This window comes from Staurois parvus, unplaced genomic scaffold (genome assembly GCF_062004578.1).
Source record: "Staurois parvus isolate SC_StPar_1 unplaced genomic scaffold, SC_StPar_1.0 ptg000601l, whole genome shotgun sequence".
In the NCBI taxonomy this organism is placed as follows: Eukaryota; Metazoa; Chordata; class Amphibia; order Anura; family Ranidae; genus Staurois; species Staurois parvus.
Window position 1 is genome coordinate 81,504 of NW_028318397.1, and position 16,126 is coordinate 97,629.

The 16,126-nt window shown below is 40.3% G+C and overlaps 1 protein-coding gene across 2 annotated transcripts in view; it reads right to left on the reverse strand.

Moving 5' to 3' along the window:
- PGAP1 (post-GPI attachment to proteins inositol deacylase 1) overlaps nucleotides 1-16,126 on the reverse strand; it is a 446,717-nt gene that overhangs the window by 67,043 nt on the left and 363,548 nt on the right. For both annotated transcript variants that reach the window (XM_089692689.1, XM_089692690.1), the window contains one exon: nucleotides 15,248-15,356. In XM_089692689.1, the coding sequence (XP_089548815.1) occupies nucleotides 15,248-15,356 (109 nt within the window). Of the gene's footprint in view, nucleotides 1-15,247; nucleotides 15,357-16,126 lie in introns of those variants that run through there.

Genomic DNA, 16,126 nt, shown 5'->3' on the forward strand with positions numbered 1-16,126 from the left:
TGTTACACAGTAAGCAATTTTTCTAATGCAAATATTTTTTTTTTTAAATTCACGTTTTTAAATTGTAATGTATAATAACACAACATAATGCCCAAATGTTTGATAAATATAAAAGAGGATGTTATGCCAAGTAAATAGATACCAAACATACTTTAAAACTGTGCATGTCTCGTGCAACTGTAACATACAACATACATTTTTAATATCCATAGGTGATGCTTTAAAAGCCTTTACAGGCTGCCACTTTAGATTTGCACAGGAGGTCTATTGCTAGAATTACTGTGCTCGCTCTAACTTTTGCGGCAATACCTCACATGCATGGTGCAACTGCTGTTTACATACTAACACTGAGCCGATGCTTGCATACGCCGTTTTAAATTGTTTATTTTTATAATGTCCCTTTCATTTTTTTAAAATAAATTTTACTGTTATCACGGGGAATGTAAAAATACCCTGTGACAGAAATAGACAGTAACAGGTATTCTTTTCTGAGAATAGATGCTAGTATTGCATTTACATGAAAGCCGACCGCTCCCTGAAAAAAACGATACCAGGAGGATGCCTGTAGCTACAGGCATCCTCCTGGTATAACCACTCAAAGTCCAGTGATGTACCTTTTTTTATGCAGCCTATGGGTGAAATGAATAAAGAGGAATAATCTGCCACACAAAGTGTGTGGTATGCCCACCGTTAGAATATACCGCCCTGCATCCACCCACTTCTTATCTTGGGCAGAAAGTAAATGTTCTTTTTTTTTTACCGGCTGAATGAAAAATAAGAACCCAACAGTTTCATCCATTCACATCGATCAATGTGGATGAAGAAATCTCTGGCCCCAAATGTTTTTTTATGGTGCATCAACACTTTACACAATACTCATTATCTGTGCAAAACATGAACTATATAAAGAATTTATATATATCTACAGATACATATATAGGTGCCGCGCTCCATAATATACATTTAAACTCATATACAAGTGATAATGTGAAAAATTTATGTGCTTCAAACCAGTGCAACATATAGTGCTTTTCAAAATAATACTACTTCAATACTCAAAAATAACTTCATAAATAGTCCTCTTTGTGCTTTATAGATAGGTGTGCGCTCACCTCCTTAATTAGCCAAACAAAGTGTTGTTAGCCACTTTTTTGGCTAATTAAGGAGGTGAGCGCACACCTATCTATAGAGCACGGGGAGTGTGGCACAAACACTGTATTTGTCACTGAAAAGATATAAAGCACAAAGAGCTATTTATGAAGTTATTTTTGAGTATTGAAGTAGTATTATTTTGAAAAGCACTATATGTTGCACTGGTTTGAAGCACATAAATTTTTCACATTATCACTTGTATATGAGTTTAAATGTATATTATGGAGCGCGGCACCTATATATGTATCTGTAGATATATATAAATTCTTTATATAATGCATCCTAGCCCTACATAGCCAAGTGCAATGCAAAGCGTTCGATGCAGTGGTGTAAAGCATGCCACCACTGGACTCTAGAGCACTGGAGACATGTTCTCTAGAGTGACAAATCACGCTTCTCTGTCTGGCCATCTGATGGATGTGTCTGGATTTGGCAGTTGCCAGGAGAACGGTACTTGTCTGACTGCATTGTGTCAACTGTAATGTTTGGTGGAGGGAGGATTAAGGAGTGGGGTTGTTTTTCAGGGGTTGGGCTTGGCCCCTTACTTCCAGTGAAGGGAACTCTTAAGGCGTCAGCATACCAATATATTTTAGACAATTACATGCTCCCAACTTTGTGGGAACAGTATGGGAACGGCCCCTTCCTGTTCCAACATGACTGCACACCAGTGCACAAAGCAAGGTCCATAAAGACATGGATGAGCGAGTTTGGGGTGGAGGAACTTGAATGGCCTGCATCGAGCCCTGACCTAAACCCGAATGAAGACTTTTAGGATGAATTAGAGCGGATACTGCGAGAGCCAGGCCTTCTCGTCTGACATCAGTGCCTGGCCTCACAAATGAGCTTCTGGAAGAATGGTCAAACACTCCCATAGACACACTTCTAAACCTTGTGGACAGCCTTCCCAGAAGAATTGAAGCTGTTATAGCTGCAAAGGGTGGGCCAACTCAATATTGAACCCTACGGACTAAGACTAGGATGCATTAAAGTTCATGCGCGAGTAAAGGCATGTGTCCCATAACTTTTGGCAAAATAGTGTTTGTTGTTTTTTTTTTTTTAACTGTGGATGATGAATCTCATCCAGCAGCGCTGCACGCACTGACATCCACACTCTGTTGCTGTCAGAATAAACAGTTTGGTGCTGCAGCTGAATGGTGATCCTGGAAAGAAAACTATAGTTAACAATATAACACAGTAACAAGAGAACATCAATAAAATGACAACTAGTTTTGATTTTTTTTTTTAATTTTTACTTTTAAGGCTTTGTTTTTTTACTTTATTTAAATTTTTTTTCCTTTTTTCTTTTAAACTGTAAACTTTCCAGAATTTTAGGGTCTCTGAAAATGCGATAGCCAGTTTCCTGACTACCTAACATCTTTCGAGACCCTGTGTAAATATGTGCCCTAGACTGTGTTGTGCTGTACCCTATACTAATACTCCACTAGTGTGTGGCAGCCATGGAAGCAGTCCTTGAGGCACAGACCAGGTTAACCAAGACAGAAGGGACACAAAAAGTGGGTGTCACATCTAGTTCCATGTCTGCTACAGATGCATTTATGGGGGTGAATTTTGTGGTACCAGGAATGGCATCAGGAAAATGTCTCATGCAGCTGGCTTACTGCACCTGGGTTGGGGGTTTGGGACAGTGCACGTTCTGGATACAAAAGGGCCATGATGATCTCTTCCTGAAATTTTGGGAAGGATCCAGTTGCTATGTAAAGCACAAAAGCATTGTACAGAGCCAACATATAAATACACAGACACTTTTTTGTACCAGCACCTCGCTTTACGGGAAACTAAGTATAGCTTCATCATCTGGTCGTTGAAGTCCACCCCTCCCATGTTAAAGTGATTTTAAAGGCTTACTTTTTTTTTTTTTTTTAAATAAGAAACTACCTGATATGTGGTTTTGCACAAAGCAGGATGCTCCTCTTCTCAGGTCCACAGCCGATGATTCTGGCCCCTCCCTCCTGTTGGGTGCCCCCATAGCAAACAGCTTGCTATGGGGCACCCGCTGCTCCGTGTAACCATTCACAAACAGAGCCAACAGTACGGGCCCCACCCCCTCTCTTTTCATTGGCTCACTGGTTGTGATCGACAGCATTGGGAGCCAATTGCTCCCGCTTCTGTCTCAGCCAATGAGGAGAAGGATTCCTGGGATAGCTGAGACTCCAGTGCACATCGCCGGATCGAGAGGGGGCTTAGGTGAGTATGGGGGGGGGGCTGCTGTACAGAGGTTTTTTACCTTCATGCATAGAATGCATGAAGGTAAAAAACATTTAGCCTTTAGAACCACTTATAGTCGTGAACACAGAGGGGTTCTCAACAATACCAGCTGCCGTGGAAATTTAGACTGCCGTGTCTGGTGAATGGAAGACAGGACAAAAACATCCCATTTCTCCTTTCATTTCAATGCAAGCAATGCATCATTTTTTCTAGCAGGCTTTCTCCCCATAAGTCGGATATGTACAAGCCGTTGGGGGAAGTCCCGGCGATTGGGTCGCACGGTGCCACATGAGCCAATTCCAAGATTGTACAAATGTCTAAACAGTGGCACGCTTGTATAAAAATTATCCACATATAAGTGGCACCCCATATGGAAATAGGGTGACACCAAGTTCCAAACTATCTTGCCACTGCTCCCCACGTAGTCTGGGCATATGGGGGCTCCATCTGACTATCTTTTCCCTTGTAAATTCAAAGACTACATGTATAGCCTTGTTGCCCTCTGAAAGATCTTATACATTTTGACCTCATATTTGGCACGCTTGCTGGGGAGAAACTGTTTGAATGCAAGGCGGACAGAAAAACTAATAAAGGATTCATCAAGGCAGATGTTTTGCTTGGGCATGTACACATCTGCAAATTTGTGGTTAAGGTGATTTACGTGGGGCCAACTTTTATGGAGCCTATCATATTTAGGGTCACCCTGAGGGCGACAGAGTGTATTGTCATTGAAATGCATAAATCGCATTATATTCTCATATCTATGCCTGGCCATGGCAGCAGAGAACATGGGCATATGATGAATCAGGTCTGTGGACCAATATGACCGCAACTCATTTTTTTTTAGTAATGCCCATGTTGAGGGTTAGGCCCAAAAAAACTTTAAATTTGGTAACTGTAATAGGTTTGCATGAAAATGGTCTGGCAATGTTTGATTTTGGGTTGGCAGTGATATATTGCTCTGTGTATAATTTGCTTTGGTCCACAATCAAATTATACAAATCATCTGTAAAAAACAGCTCCAAAAAAAAAAATCAAAGGGAGTAGTTACATTTGCTGTTTCCACCTGAATTCTGGATTGGGAAGTGAATATGGGAAGTATGGGTGCTGCAGAATTTGTGGGCTGCCAATCAGGATTTGCAAGCACATCCGGAAGGACACTATGTGGTCTACGGGCCTGTGTTTCAATTCCTGGTGGCTGCGGGACACTACTTGTACTAGCCACCGCACCAGCTTGCACTGCACTTATGGGACTCACCATATCACCAACTGATACTGCAGTGCTGGTATGTAAAAGACCAGTATGTACTAGGCCGCTGGTGCTCGTCAGTTCACCAAAAGGTAGTGTGGCCCTAGTACTGGCACTCTGCTGCATATGAGAATCATCATGCAATTCTAACACTTCAGCAACCTGAGAACGGGGTCAGGTACGCCTGATCTTAGCAGGGACCTCCACTCCATCGTCTGAGCTATCTGTCAAGGTGCTGCTGCTTTGTACAGGTTCACATTCTGAGCCCGATTCTGTCACTGAGGTTTCCCCTTAGCTCTCATCTGACATACTTATAATACTGTAGGCCTCTTCACTAGAGTAACTTTCACTGGACATTTTGGCCACTAAAGTTATAGGTACCTAGTGCGACTCACAGGAAAAAGAGCACCTGGCTGTCAGGGATTGCTTGAACCAGTACAAACATTTTTTTACCTGCAAGTGCTAGCAGAGATCAGGCCTAATCTTACTAACCCTGCAGTTTTGTGCGAAATGCATCAAGTAACAGTGATCTACTGACACTGCACTTGCTGGAGGGGTGGGGAGGAGAGGTTAAGTGTAGGGGCTAAACTCAGGTGGTGACAGGTGTTGGGGCTGATCCTGCTAACACTGTGTATCTGGTGACACTACACCATTGTGAGCGTTAGTATAGTTTTGATCTGATCAAAGATATTGATCCGTTCAGACACTAAACTGGCAATGGAGGCTTATAGTATGTATGTGATCGTGTTCCTGGCAATCAAAGGGTTAAATATGATGCTAATTAGCGGCAGGCAATCTTACGCTATCTGGGAGGGATACTAACTGACGTTGTCTGTGACACAAATACAGTGAATGAAAAAAATCTGTACACTGTACTAATTACACTGGTGACAGGGCAGTGAAAGGGTTAACTGAGGACCGATCATGGGGGTAAATGTGACCTAGCTGTGCTTTTAATGTGTAATGCTTTGATTCACCTGGATCTGCTTTTTTCTCTCTGTGGAATGGAATGTGCTCCAGGGAGAGAAGATTGGATCCTTTCCTGTGCCTGTGTAATGTAAACACAGGCACAGGAAGACATCTGATTTGGTACAACCGATCAGCAGGTCCATGGATCACCAGATTCATTGGCCTGGATGTGGTGAATGATCGGTGCTGTACCGAATCCTAACACCGCTAGGCTGGTGCGTGTGAACACAGCAGGAGTGTGAATCACGTTTATATACGCGATTTTGGCGGCAATTGGTCAATGTAAGGCCGTTTTCACACAGGCAGTCCGCCCGCTTCATCAGTTCAGTCACAGTTTTTTTCAAAGAAAAAACAGATTAAGTTTACATCAGATTACATCAGTTTTGTATCCATTTTTACATCCGCCAGCTAGAGTCCTTAACCACTTGAGTCCCAGAGCTTTGTTTAAATTTTTTGGCCTGAAAATTACTTAAAACTCCCAAACATATATTTTTCAAAAGCAGACACTAGACATACACTCTCTAGCGTTTATGAAACACTAAATTTCAGTAAAAAATACAGTATTCAGTACAGTTAATTTAACGGCACACAAAAAATGTATCCAATTTTTGGTAAAATATAAAAGATGAGGTTGCACAGAGTAAACAGATACCCTACATGTCAAGCATTAAAATTGCGTGAACCCATGAAACATAAAAAAAAAACCCTATATTTTCCATAGGCGATGTTTTCAAAAACCCTACAGGTTATCAATTTGAGCATTACTCATGAGCTTTGGTGGTAAAATTACTAATATCACGCTGGCATGCATGGTGATATGTAACATGTATATCATGCAATTTTGTATGCCTGTGTACGTAAGGGTGGGTAGGCTCACAAAAATTTTTATTTTTTTTTAAACTTTTTATGTGGTGTCTTTTTATATGGTTAATTTTTTTAACACATGATTTTATGGCGATCACATAAAGGACCAATAGCCCCCTATGTAACATATAGGTGACAGGTCCTCTTTGTTACAAGGGGTGAGCAGTGTGGGCAAGGATAGAAGCAGTGTGTATAAACAGGCTCCCTCACTTGGCCACTCTGACTGTCACTACTGGGTCCTTTGTCATTTTTACTTTAGCACAAGAGAAAGAGCTGTCGTTTAGCACCGCCGCTAAAGTAAACAAATGTAGTGGGTCACCTGGTGACATCACCCGTAGACAACACCCTAAATTAAAGGAGCTAGCAATTACATTCAGAGAGCCTGTCTATACGTCACCGTATACACATTGCTCCTCTCCTGCCCCCCTCCTTGTGCACACTGCCCCCCCCCATTCCTTGTCTGATTTACACACTACTTTTGGTAGCTGCATTTTGTTTATACATTTTGTTTACTTTCTGCTGTCAGTGGGAATCCCCACAGACAGCAGAGATGAGCTACTGGCCATTAAGCAAGCCAGGCAAAAACGGACCTTTTGTCCATTTACATCCATTTAGGTCCACTTCTGTTTTTTTTTTTTTTTTTTTTTTTTTTTTAAAACGGACCAAAAACGGTCCGTACAGGAGAAAGGAGCTTAAGTGATATAGATGGATTGCCTATTTTAATGATTGTATGTAGGTACTATCATTGCAAAAGTGTTACAGGAAATACAAACATACTAGATGGTCCTTTCAAGGTACCATAAATATTTAGTAGACATATTTCTTCACATTTCTTCCTTTTATTGTCAATAATGCATTAGAAACATATATAACGATTGCCTGAACTAACACAGAGATAGAAAACACATCCAACAGCTCCAGGCTCACATCACTAACAAATCTTAGGATGTCACATTTTCATGTTATTACACATAGCCTTATTATCAAAATGCATAACAACCACAGTGAGAGATTCCATGAGCCATAACTTTATGCTTTTAATGAAAAGAGCTCAACTTTTTCAGGAGTATGAGGTGGGTGAGTAGTCTGAAACTTATATATATATATATATATATATATATATATATATATATATATATATATATATATATATATATATATATAAAAATAAAAGATACAAACATAGATATACTGTATAACCACATAGGTCAGCTTACAATTTATTCTGGTCATATGCATGTGCCAAGTGGAGGTCTGACACCATTTTTGTGGGTGGTATATTTAAGGGAGGGACACAGTGATGATGGGCTTTCACAGCCTTTGGTGACTTGAAGGTGGCCTCTTTAAGTACTTGACACAAGTCTATAGTAAGATTACGATTCCTTACCTGCATCTTTCGTTAACTGCTAAAATTCTCTAATTTTGTTCAGTTGGTATTCCCTTCGTACAAAATAAATGGCTCAAATGGCACTTCAAATTGCACCGCATCGTATTCCAGTTCAAATCACATGCAATTCTTTGCAGTGCGAGCTGTGCCCATTCATTTTGTACCAGCTCAAATCGCACCATAAAGTTATCAATTTCAGGTATGGGGGCATTTACACAAGTACTTGTGCAAATGCTTTGTATCAGTACCGATATCAGTGCAACCCTAGTATTTATAATTTTATTTATATACACATATACATACACACACAAACATTTTACCTTTCATTTCCATTTTAAACTGAATGAATAGTTTTATCAGGTGAGGGTTCACATTTACTTTAAAAGTGGAACTTTAGGTAAATAAAGAAAAATGGTGCATTAAAAGGCACACCTGTCTGTCCACCCCTGTACAGTGAGCTGTGCATGAGCAGCTCACTGAACAAATTCGGCAATGCCAAATGTGACTGAACTCATATGCACGTCATTCCCGCCTGGCCAATGACAGCGTCCGGCGATCGAGACCCTGAAGCCGGCCACCCGAAGATATCAGCAGCTGGGTTTGGAGCAGTGGGATGCTACACTGCTTGAGCAGATGTGCGTATAGTTTTGCTTTTAAACTGGCCAACAACTGCTTCCTGGATGTAGAAATAGCAGCACAGGAAAGCCACAGTCTCCACATTATAAAATAATACATTTACTTTTGTAAGTGAGTCCGTGCATCAGATATGGCAGTTCCTTTGAATTAAATTAATTCCTCTACATGTGTAATTAGCACTGTATACAAAATATGTATTTTGAATTATATGGTTAATACTCAGTATACAGGTATCCAAGTGTATTTGTATCAAGTTTTTTTTATTGTTCCTGAAGCTAAGACTAAAACTCCATGTTGCTAAACTTACAGTACCTTTGATGGTGAAGGGAACTGTATCTCCTGGATAATACTCAAAACTGTGGAGATCTGCAGTTGCATACATTATTGTACAAAACATAAATTAGATTATTTCTAAAGCAGTGAATTTAACATTCAAGAAAATATTCGCTACAGGTGAGTTATTGGTGTTGATTTACTAAATGCACATAGACTGTACACTTTGCAAGTGAAGTTGCACTTATTTTCCCCAGAACTTGGTGAATGTGGTGAAGCTCTGCTGATTCCCATCATCGAATAATTTGCATGAAAAAATGCATGTTTTTGTTCTTGAACATGATTAGGTATTCTTTACAAAGTGAAGCTTCACACCATTCACTAAGCCCTGGGGAAAATGAGTGCAACTGCATTTGTAAAGTGCATAACCAATTTGCCTGTAGTAAATCAACCCCAATGACTAATCTAAAAACACACCAGGAAGATTCACCTGCATCAAATGCAACTTTGTGGCTTTTCAGGCAAGATATATGAAATACCTGTATAGAACAAACAGACCAACGGTAAAGCCAAGTCAGAAAGTTTATTAAACATTCAATGTGTTATGGAGGTTATAGAAGACCCAGGGCTATAAGGTAATACTGGGTTCCAATTTATTTCATAAAAGTAATTCTAAAAATCAACATGGATAAACATCCCCTAAATACCAGCATTTAAAACACATTTGTGTAGCTCCCCTTTAGTTAGCTAGGTTTTTTAGTTAAGAGGCTGGATAGCAGCCTGTTATAAATCAGTCAGGTTTTTTTTTAGGTCAGATCCCTGATCCCCCCCCCCCACTCTAGAAGCTTGAGAAGTTTCTAGAATGCAGTGGGTGGGGGTGAGGAGGGGCTGATCTGCATACCCAAGCGACTCTGACCAATCCCCAAGCAGGAAACTTGGCATGGGGTCAGGCCAGCCCTTTTGTATGAGAGAGCCTGATCAGAAAGTGCTCAGTGTCGGATGGAAGATGGAGTGAGGAGGCTAGAAGGAGGCCCAGGAGAAGGGCCTACCTGCAGGCAGGAGAAGAGGATCTCTCAGCCTCACCATCCCCTGAGAGAAGAATACCTGTGGAGAAGGGAAAGAGCCAGCCCAGCGTAAGGCCTGAAGGCAGCCACCAACCCACTAAGCTCACAGGAGAGGACTGAGTGAGTAATCCTACACCACCTGGGCCAGATAAGGGGAGAGGGCAGTCAGATGGCAAACCCAACTAGCTTCTCATATGGGGCTGCTTTGCAAAAGTGGCAGTTTCTGGGTCCCCTTGCCCAGGGATTCCCTCAGGCAGCTGGGGGAAGAGGAGGATTCATCTGAGGTGGTACACCAGAAGGGCTGGAGAACTCTATAAAAGGAGAGATTTTAATTATTTTTTTGTCTACATCTGTACATAGTTGCTAAGGAGTTTGTCTTCAAGTTTCTACAGTTCCTTGGGCATCCCATACACCCTCATCCCCATTCAAATGTGGGAGAAAATGAGTGTTGCTTGGTTGTGAATGACTATAGGGGGACCCAAAAACTCCAAGCGAAAGCCAAGAAACCTTAAGGATTTAGAGAAGACCTGTAAAGGAGAGTGGACCAAAATCCCTCCTTAGATGTGTGCAAACCTGATAACTACAAGAAACATCTTACCTCCATGCTTACCAACAAGGGCTTCTACACTTAGTAATTTTTTGCTTGGGGATCAAAGACTTATTTTACTCACTGAACTGCAACGCAAATTTATAACATTTGTATCATGTGTTTTTTCTGGATTTTTTGTTGATATTCTGTCCTCTATCATTTAAAATCACATATGATAAAAAATGATAGACCCTTTATTTCTTTGTAAGTGGGCAAATGTACAAAATCTGCAGGGCATCAAATAATATTTGCCACTGTATGTGCAAATACTGTAATACAGCCTCTTTCAACCAGGGTGCCTTCAGGTTTCTTGAGGAATGCCTTGGCAAAATTCCTAAAAATTGTCCAAAAAAAAAAATTGTCCAAAAATTGTAAAGCCAGCGGCTGGATCAAGCCTGAACTTTGCACAAAGCCACAGGTTTTCATTGTACAGCATTACAACCTAATAGCCACCAGCACACTAACAACCAATGATGTCATTGGTTGAGAAGGGCATCAGATGCCAACACAGCATCCTTGTTTACTCCACCTCTGCGCCACTCCATTAACACTGGGGTCACATTTGCTGAGTGAGGGAGAAGAGAAACACTGGATTATTAGTCAGTACCAATATGCAAAGGTGCATTTGCTATGAAAGAATAAACCGCCTTTAATGGGTGTCCTAAGTGTGTTCCTGCATCATGTAAAACTATTAGTTTAGTTTTTTTTTTTTAAATGTTAGAATGGGACACCTGGAGATTGTGCAGAATTTTAAAGGCTGCCTTGACTGAAAAAGGTTGAGAAACACTCTTGTAATACATAAAAATATAACTCATAATTGCAAGAAATGATGGAGAATAAAATATTTTAACATATCACAGCAGACTTCTGACAGTAAAATACAAATTGCATTTATGTCAGTAATTTACAAACCTATTTTAAAATTAATTTGTGAGTTGGGCAACTATGTTATAACATGTCTATTGCTTTGACACAAACCTTAAAGGATAAGTTCACCTTTCGTAACATGTTACATCTATATTCAGGTGTAACATGTTACGATCAGATAGGCCCACGCTTTGACAGCAAGCAGGGGATCTTCTCCATCTGACCGGCCATGTCACTTATTCACAGTCCTCTGGGAATGAGAGACTGCAAGTCCTGATAGCCTTAGCAGTTGTCGGCATGTAGTCCTCACTGAACTACAACGGATATGTGGAGCGCCGTGGTAATTCATTTATTTTTCTTGTCAGTATATCTGCTTGCTCCTACATGCTGTACGGGCAAGCAAGCAGATATACTGACAGATCTGCAGTAGACCTGCAGGGCACCAGAGATCTGCTGATCACTGGTGCAGTGCTTTACAGGCTCCTGTAGACAAAATAATAAATTAACAAAAATAATAAATTAACAATTTCTTTCTCACCTGGAAAAAAATGTGCATTTATACTTTTTTACTAAAAGGTGTACTTATCCTTTAAAGCAGTGGTCTCCAAACTGCGGCCAGATGCAGCCCTTTGCTTGCTTTTATCTGGCCCTTGGGGTATTATTCCCCCCACCATCAGCAACAGTAGGGCATCGTTCCCGATACCAACAATGGAGCACTATTCCTTCCACTGACACCAATGATGGGGCACTATTCCGCCCACTCACACCAATGATGGGGCACTATTCCTTCCACTGACACCAATAATGGAGTATTCCTCCTACTGAAACCAATGATAGGGCACTATTCCTCCTACTGACAGCAATTATAGGGCACTATTCCTCCCACTGACAGTAATGATGGGGCACTATTCCTCCCAGTGGCAGTAATGATGGGGCACTATTCCTCCCACTGACAGTAATGATGGGGCACTATTCCTCCCACTCATGCCAACAATGGGACACTACTCCTCCCACAGACACAAACAATGGGAAATTTTTCCTCCCATTGATACCAGTGATGGGGCACTATATCTACCGTTAATACCAATTATGAGGCATTGTTTATTCACTCACCCACTGATGCCAGGACATTTTCTTCTCCCAATAGCCACAGTCCGGCCCCTCTCAAGTCTGAAGGACAGTAAACTGGCTCTTAGTTTATAAAGTTTGGAGACCCCTGCTTTAAAATATAACCAAAGGCAAAACATTTTATTTTTTTAAAGTTTTGGATAGAGTATAGAGGGATTAGGTCACCTCGTGTTTTTAATGCTGTCTGTGCTCCTGTTAGGGAGATTCACCCTCCTTATTTGTCCTGTTTACTGATTTCATCAAAAGTGAAGGTAAAAGAAAATCCCAAATTTTGGATTGTCTCCAGAATAATAACAGAGTGGAAATCTTCCAATAGTGACACTAGATATGGTAACCCCATTGACAACCATTAATTTCATCACTTTGGAGGGATTTCCTCTCACTTCCTGTTTCAGCTATGGGACGGGAAATTAAGGGAAATCTTCCTATTCTGACACACAGGAAAAAAACTGACAGGTTATAACCCTCCCTTCCTTTATCCAAAATGTAAAAACATTTGCCTTTAGTTCTACTTTAACAATATTACTATTAGCATTTTTTCACCTAGCAATTTCAACAAACTGTATAACAATGCTGGAATGACCAATTTTAATTTCTGCAGTTTTGTGATGTTACTCTGTATGTTGATTTTAATTAAATTGGAACATACAGTGAGGAACAGAAGTATTTGAACACCCTGCGATCTTGCAAGTTCTCCCACTTAGAAATCATGGAGGGGGTCTGAAATTCACATTGTAAGTGCATTCCCAATCAGAATTTAAAAAAAAAAAATTCAGGAAAGCACATTGTATGATTTTTAAAGAATTTATTTGTCTTGCACTGCTGAACATAAGTATTTGAACACCTAAGAAACAGCAAGAATTCTGGCTCTCAAAGACCTGTTATTGTGCCTTTAAAAAGTCCACCTCAACTCCACTCATTAATCTAACTTAGTAGCACCTGTCTGAGCTCTTTAAAGACACCTGTCCACCCCACAGTCAGTCAGACGCCAACTACTACTATGGGCAAGATCAAAGAGCTATCAAAAGGCACCAGAGACAAAATTGTGGACCTCCACAAGGCTGGAAAGGGCTACGGGGTAATTGCCAAGCAGCTTGGTGAAAATAGATCAACTGTTGGAGCAATTGTTAGAAAATGGAAGAGGCTAAAGACGACTGTCAGTCTCCCTCGGACTGGGGCTCCATGCAAGATCTCACCTCGTGGGGTATCACTGATAAGAAAGGTGAGGAATCAGCCCAGAACTACAAGGGAGGAGCTGGTCAATGACCTGAAGAGAGCTGGGACCACAGTTTCAAAGGTCACTGTCGGTAGAACACTAGGCCATCATTGTTTCAAATCATGCATTGCACGGAAGGTTCCCCTGCTCAAGTCATCACATGTCCAGGCCTGTCTGAAGTTTGCCAATGACCATCTGGATGATCCAGAGGAGGCATGGGAGAAAGTCATGTGGTCAGATGACAAAGTAGAACTTTTTGGTTTAAACTTCACTCGTCATGTTTGGAGGAAAAAGGATGAGTTGCATCCCAAGAAAACCATCCCTACTGTGAAGCATGGGGGTGGTAACATCATGCTTTGGGGGTGCTTTTCTGCAAAGGGGACGGGACGACTGCACTGTAATTAGGGTGAGGATGAATGGGGCCATTTATTGTGAGATTTTGAGCAACAACCTCCTTCCCTCAGTCAGAGCATTGAAGATGGGTCGTGGCTGGGTCTTCCAACATGACAACGACCCGAAGCACACAGCCAGGATAACCAAGGAGTGGCTCCGTAAAAAGCATATCAAGGTTCTGGAGTGGCCTAGCCAGTCTCCAGACCTAAATCCAATAGAACATCTTTGGAGGGAGCTGAAACTCTGTGTTGTTCAGTGACAACCCCGAAACCTGACAGATCTAGAGGAGATCTGCGTGGAGGAGTGGGCCAAAATCCCTGTTGCAGTGTGTGCAAACCTGGTCAAGAACTACAGGAAACGCTTGACCTTTGTAATTGCAAACAAAGGCTTCTGTACCAAATAACACTGATTTTCTCAGGTGTTCAAATACTTATGTTCAGCAGTGCAAGACAAATAAATTCTTTAAAAATCATACAATGTGATTTCCTGAATTTTTTTTTTTTATTTTAATTCTGTCTCTCAGAGTGGAAATGCACCTACAATGTGAATTTCAGACCCCTCCATGATTTCTAAGTGGGAGAACTTGCAAAATCGCAGGGTGTTCAAATACTTCTGTTCCTCACTGTATTTATTGCAATTTTTTGTATTTCCATGCTGCATAGTCCTAAGGTAGTCCCCTATAACCTTTGAAATATATTGCCTTCTTAATGAACTTTGCATCAATAAAACTGTCCTTCTGTGTTGTAGTTTATCAATGGTCTGGTGCTTTTTGTTCTATATTTTATGCAATTCAAATTATTGCAATTTAAACTATTCAGAAAAGGGCATCATTGTTCGCTTACATTAAATCATAAACTTACCAACACCAAAATGCACATGCTTCTCTAAAGATCATTATGCCAAATGAGAAGTACACTCTTTACATAATTATATTTTGGGTGCTTGACTATCTGAAAGTCAAGAATTGTATAGAGTAAGCCCAGAGGTAAGATTCCCCAAGGCATTCGGTTACACATTTGCAAAAAAAAAAAAAAAAAAACTTTAGACACAGGCAACTTAATGTGTATACTTTAAACATGTATTTTAATTATTTCACTTTCATGCATTTATATAAGTTTCACTTTAAGTTTTATGTGAAACTTGGGAATGCAAATTATCTTTTCAACATTAACAGATCTATTATAGCAGTATAAAATAAGAAATAAATAAGATTGCAAATAAATAGGTTGTTTACCTCATAACTGCAATCTTGAGATGTGTAGAGCATTAAGGTTACCATCCCACTGTCATTCTGTGGTTGTGGCTCATGAAGCTTGGCAAATAGCTTCAGAAGTGCATCATTGCTAGGAAATGGTGAAAAAACATATTCATATATTTAGGAAATAAAACAATATGACCCTACACAAATATATTAACTATGTGTCTACTATTTTATTTGTATTAAATATGTGTGCATTTTGGAATATTTTAATATAAATTTTGCCATTTTTGCTCAATACCAGCACATTACATGACTTTCCTTTTCAGGCCATTTGTCAGTGCTGTGATACTTTGACTGCCAATACTTGATAATGCTACACTGTACTCAAAAGATTATAGCATTTGCTAAACAGATAGAGCTTTTTTTTGGTGGGTTTCCCTCTTGCTTTCCAGAGGGCATTAAAAAGGCAGTGAGGAAGTATGGTATCGTAATCGTGCAGTTTAATGGGTCAGTGAAGCATTGCGGTTGCAGCATATGTACTCCCTTCTCCACTGCCTTTACAGCCTAAGGTGGAGTGAATGGCGAGCAGCTAAAATGCAGCTCAGCCATGCATTTTTTACGTCACCAAACAAGTGTAATTGAGACCTAAAGGTGAAAGACTAAACATTTTGAGAGAAAAAAAAAACAATCTTACTTTTTGTTAAAAAATATCAACTAAAATTCCAGGACATTACAAAACAGACCTGAAATTGCCCCTTTTTAAAAAATAAATACCTCATTGTGATTTTTTGCAATAGTTTTTTTTGGAAATGAAGAAACATAACGGTATTGCAGTGGCTAAGTTGCAATTAGTCTTCAAAAGAGAACTATGGGTTCACAAAAAAACATACATACTCATCTAGGTGGCTGCAG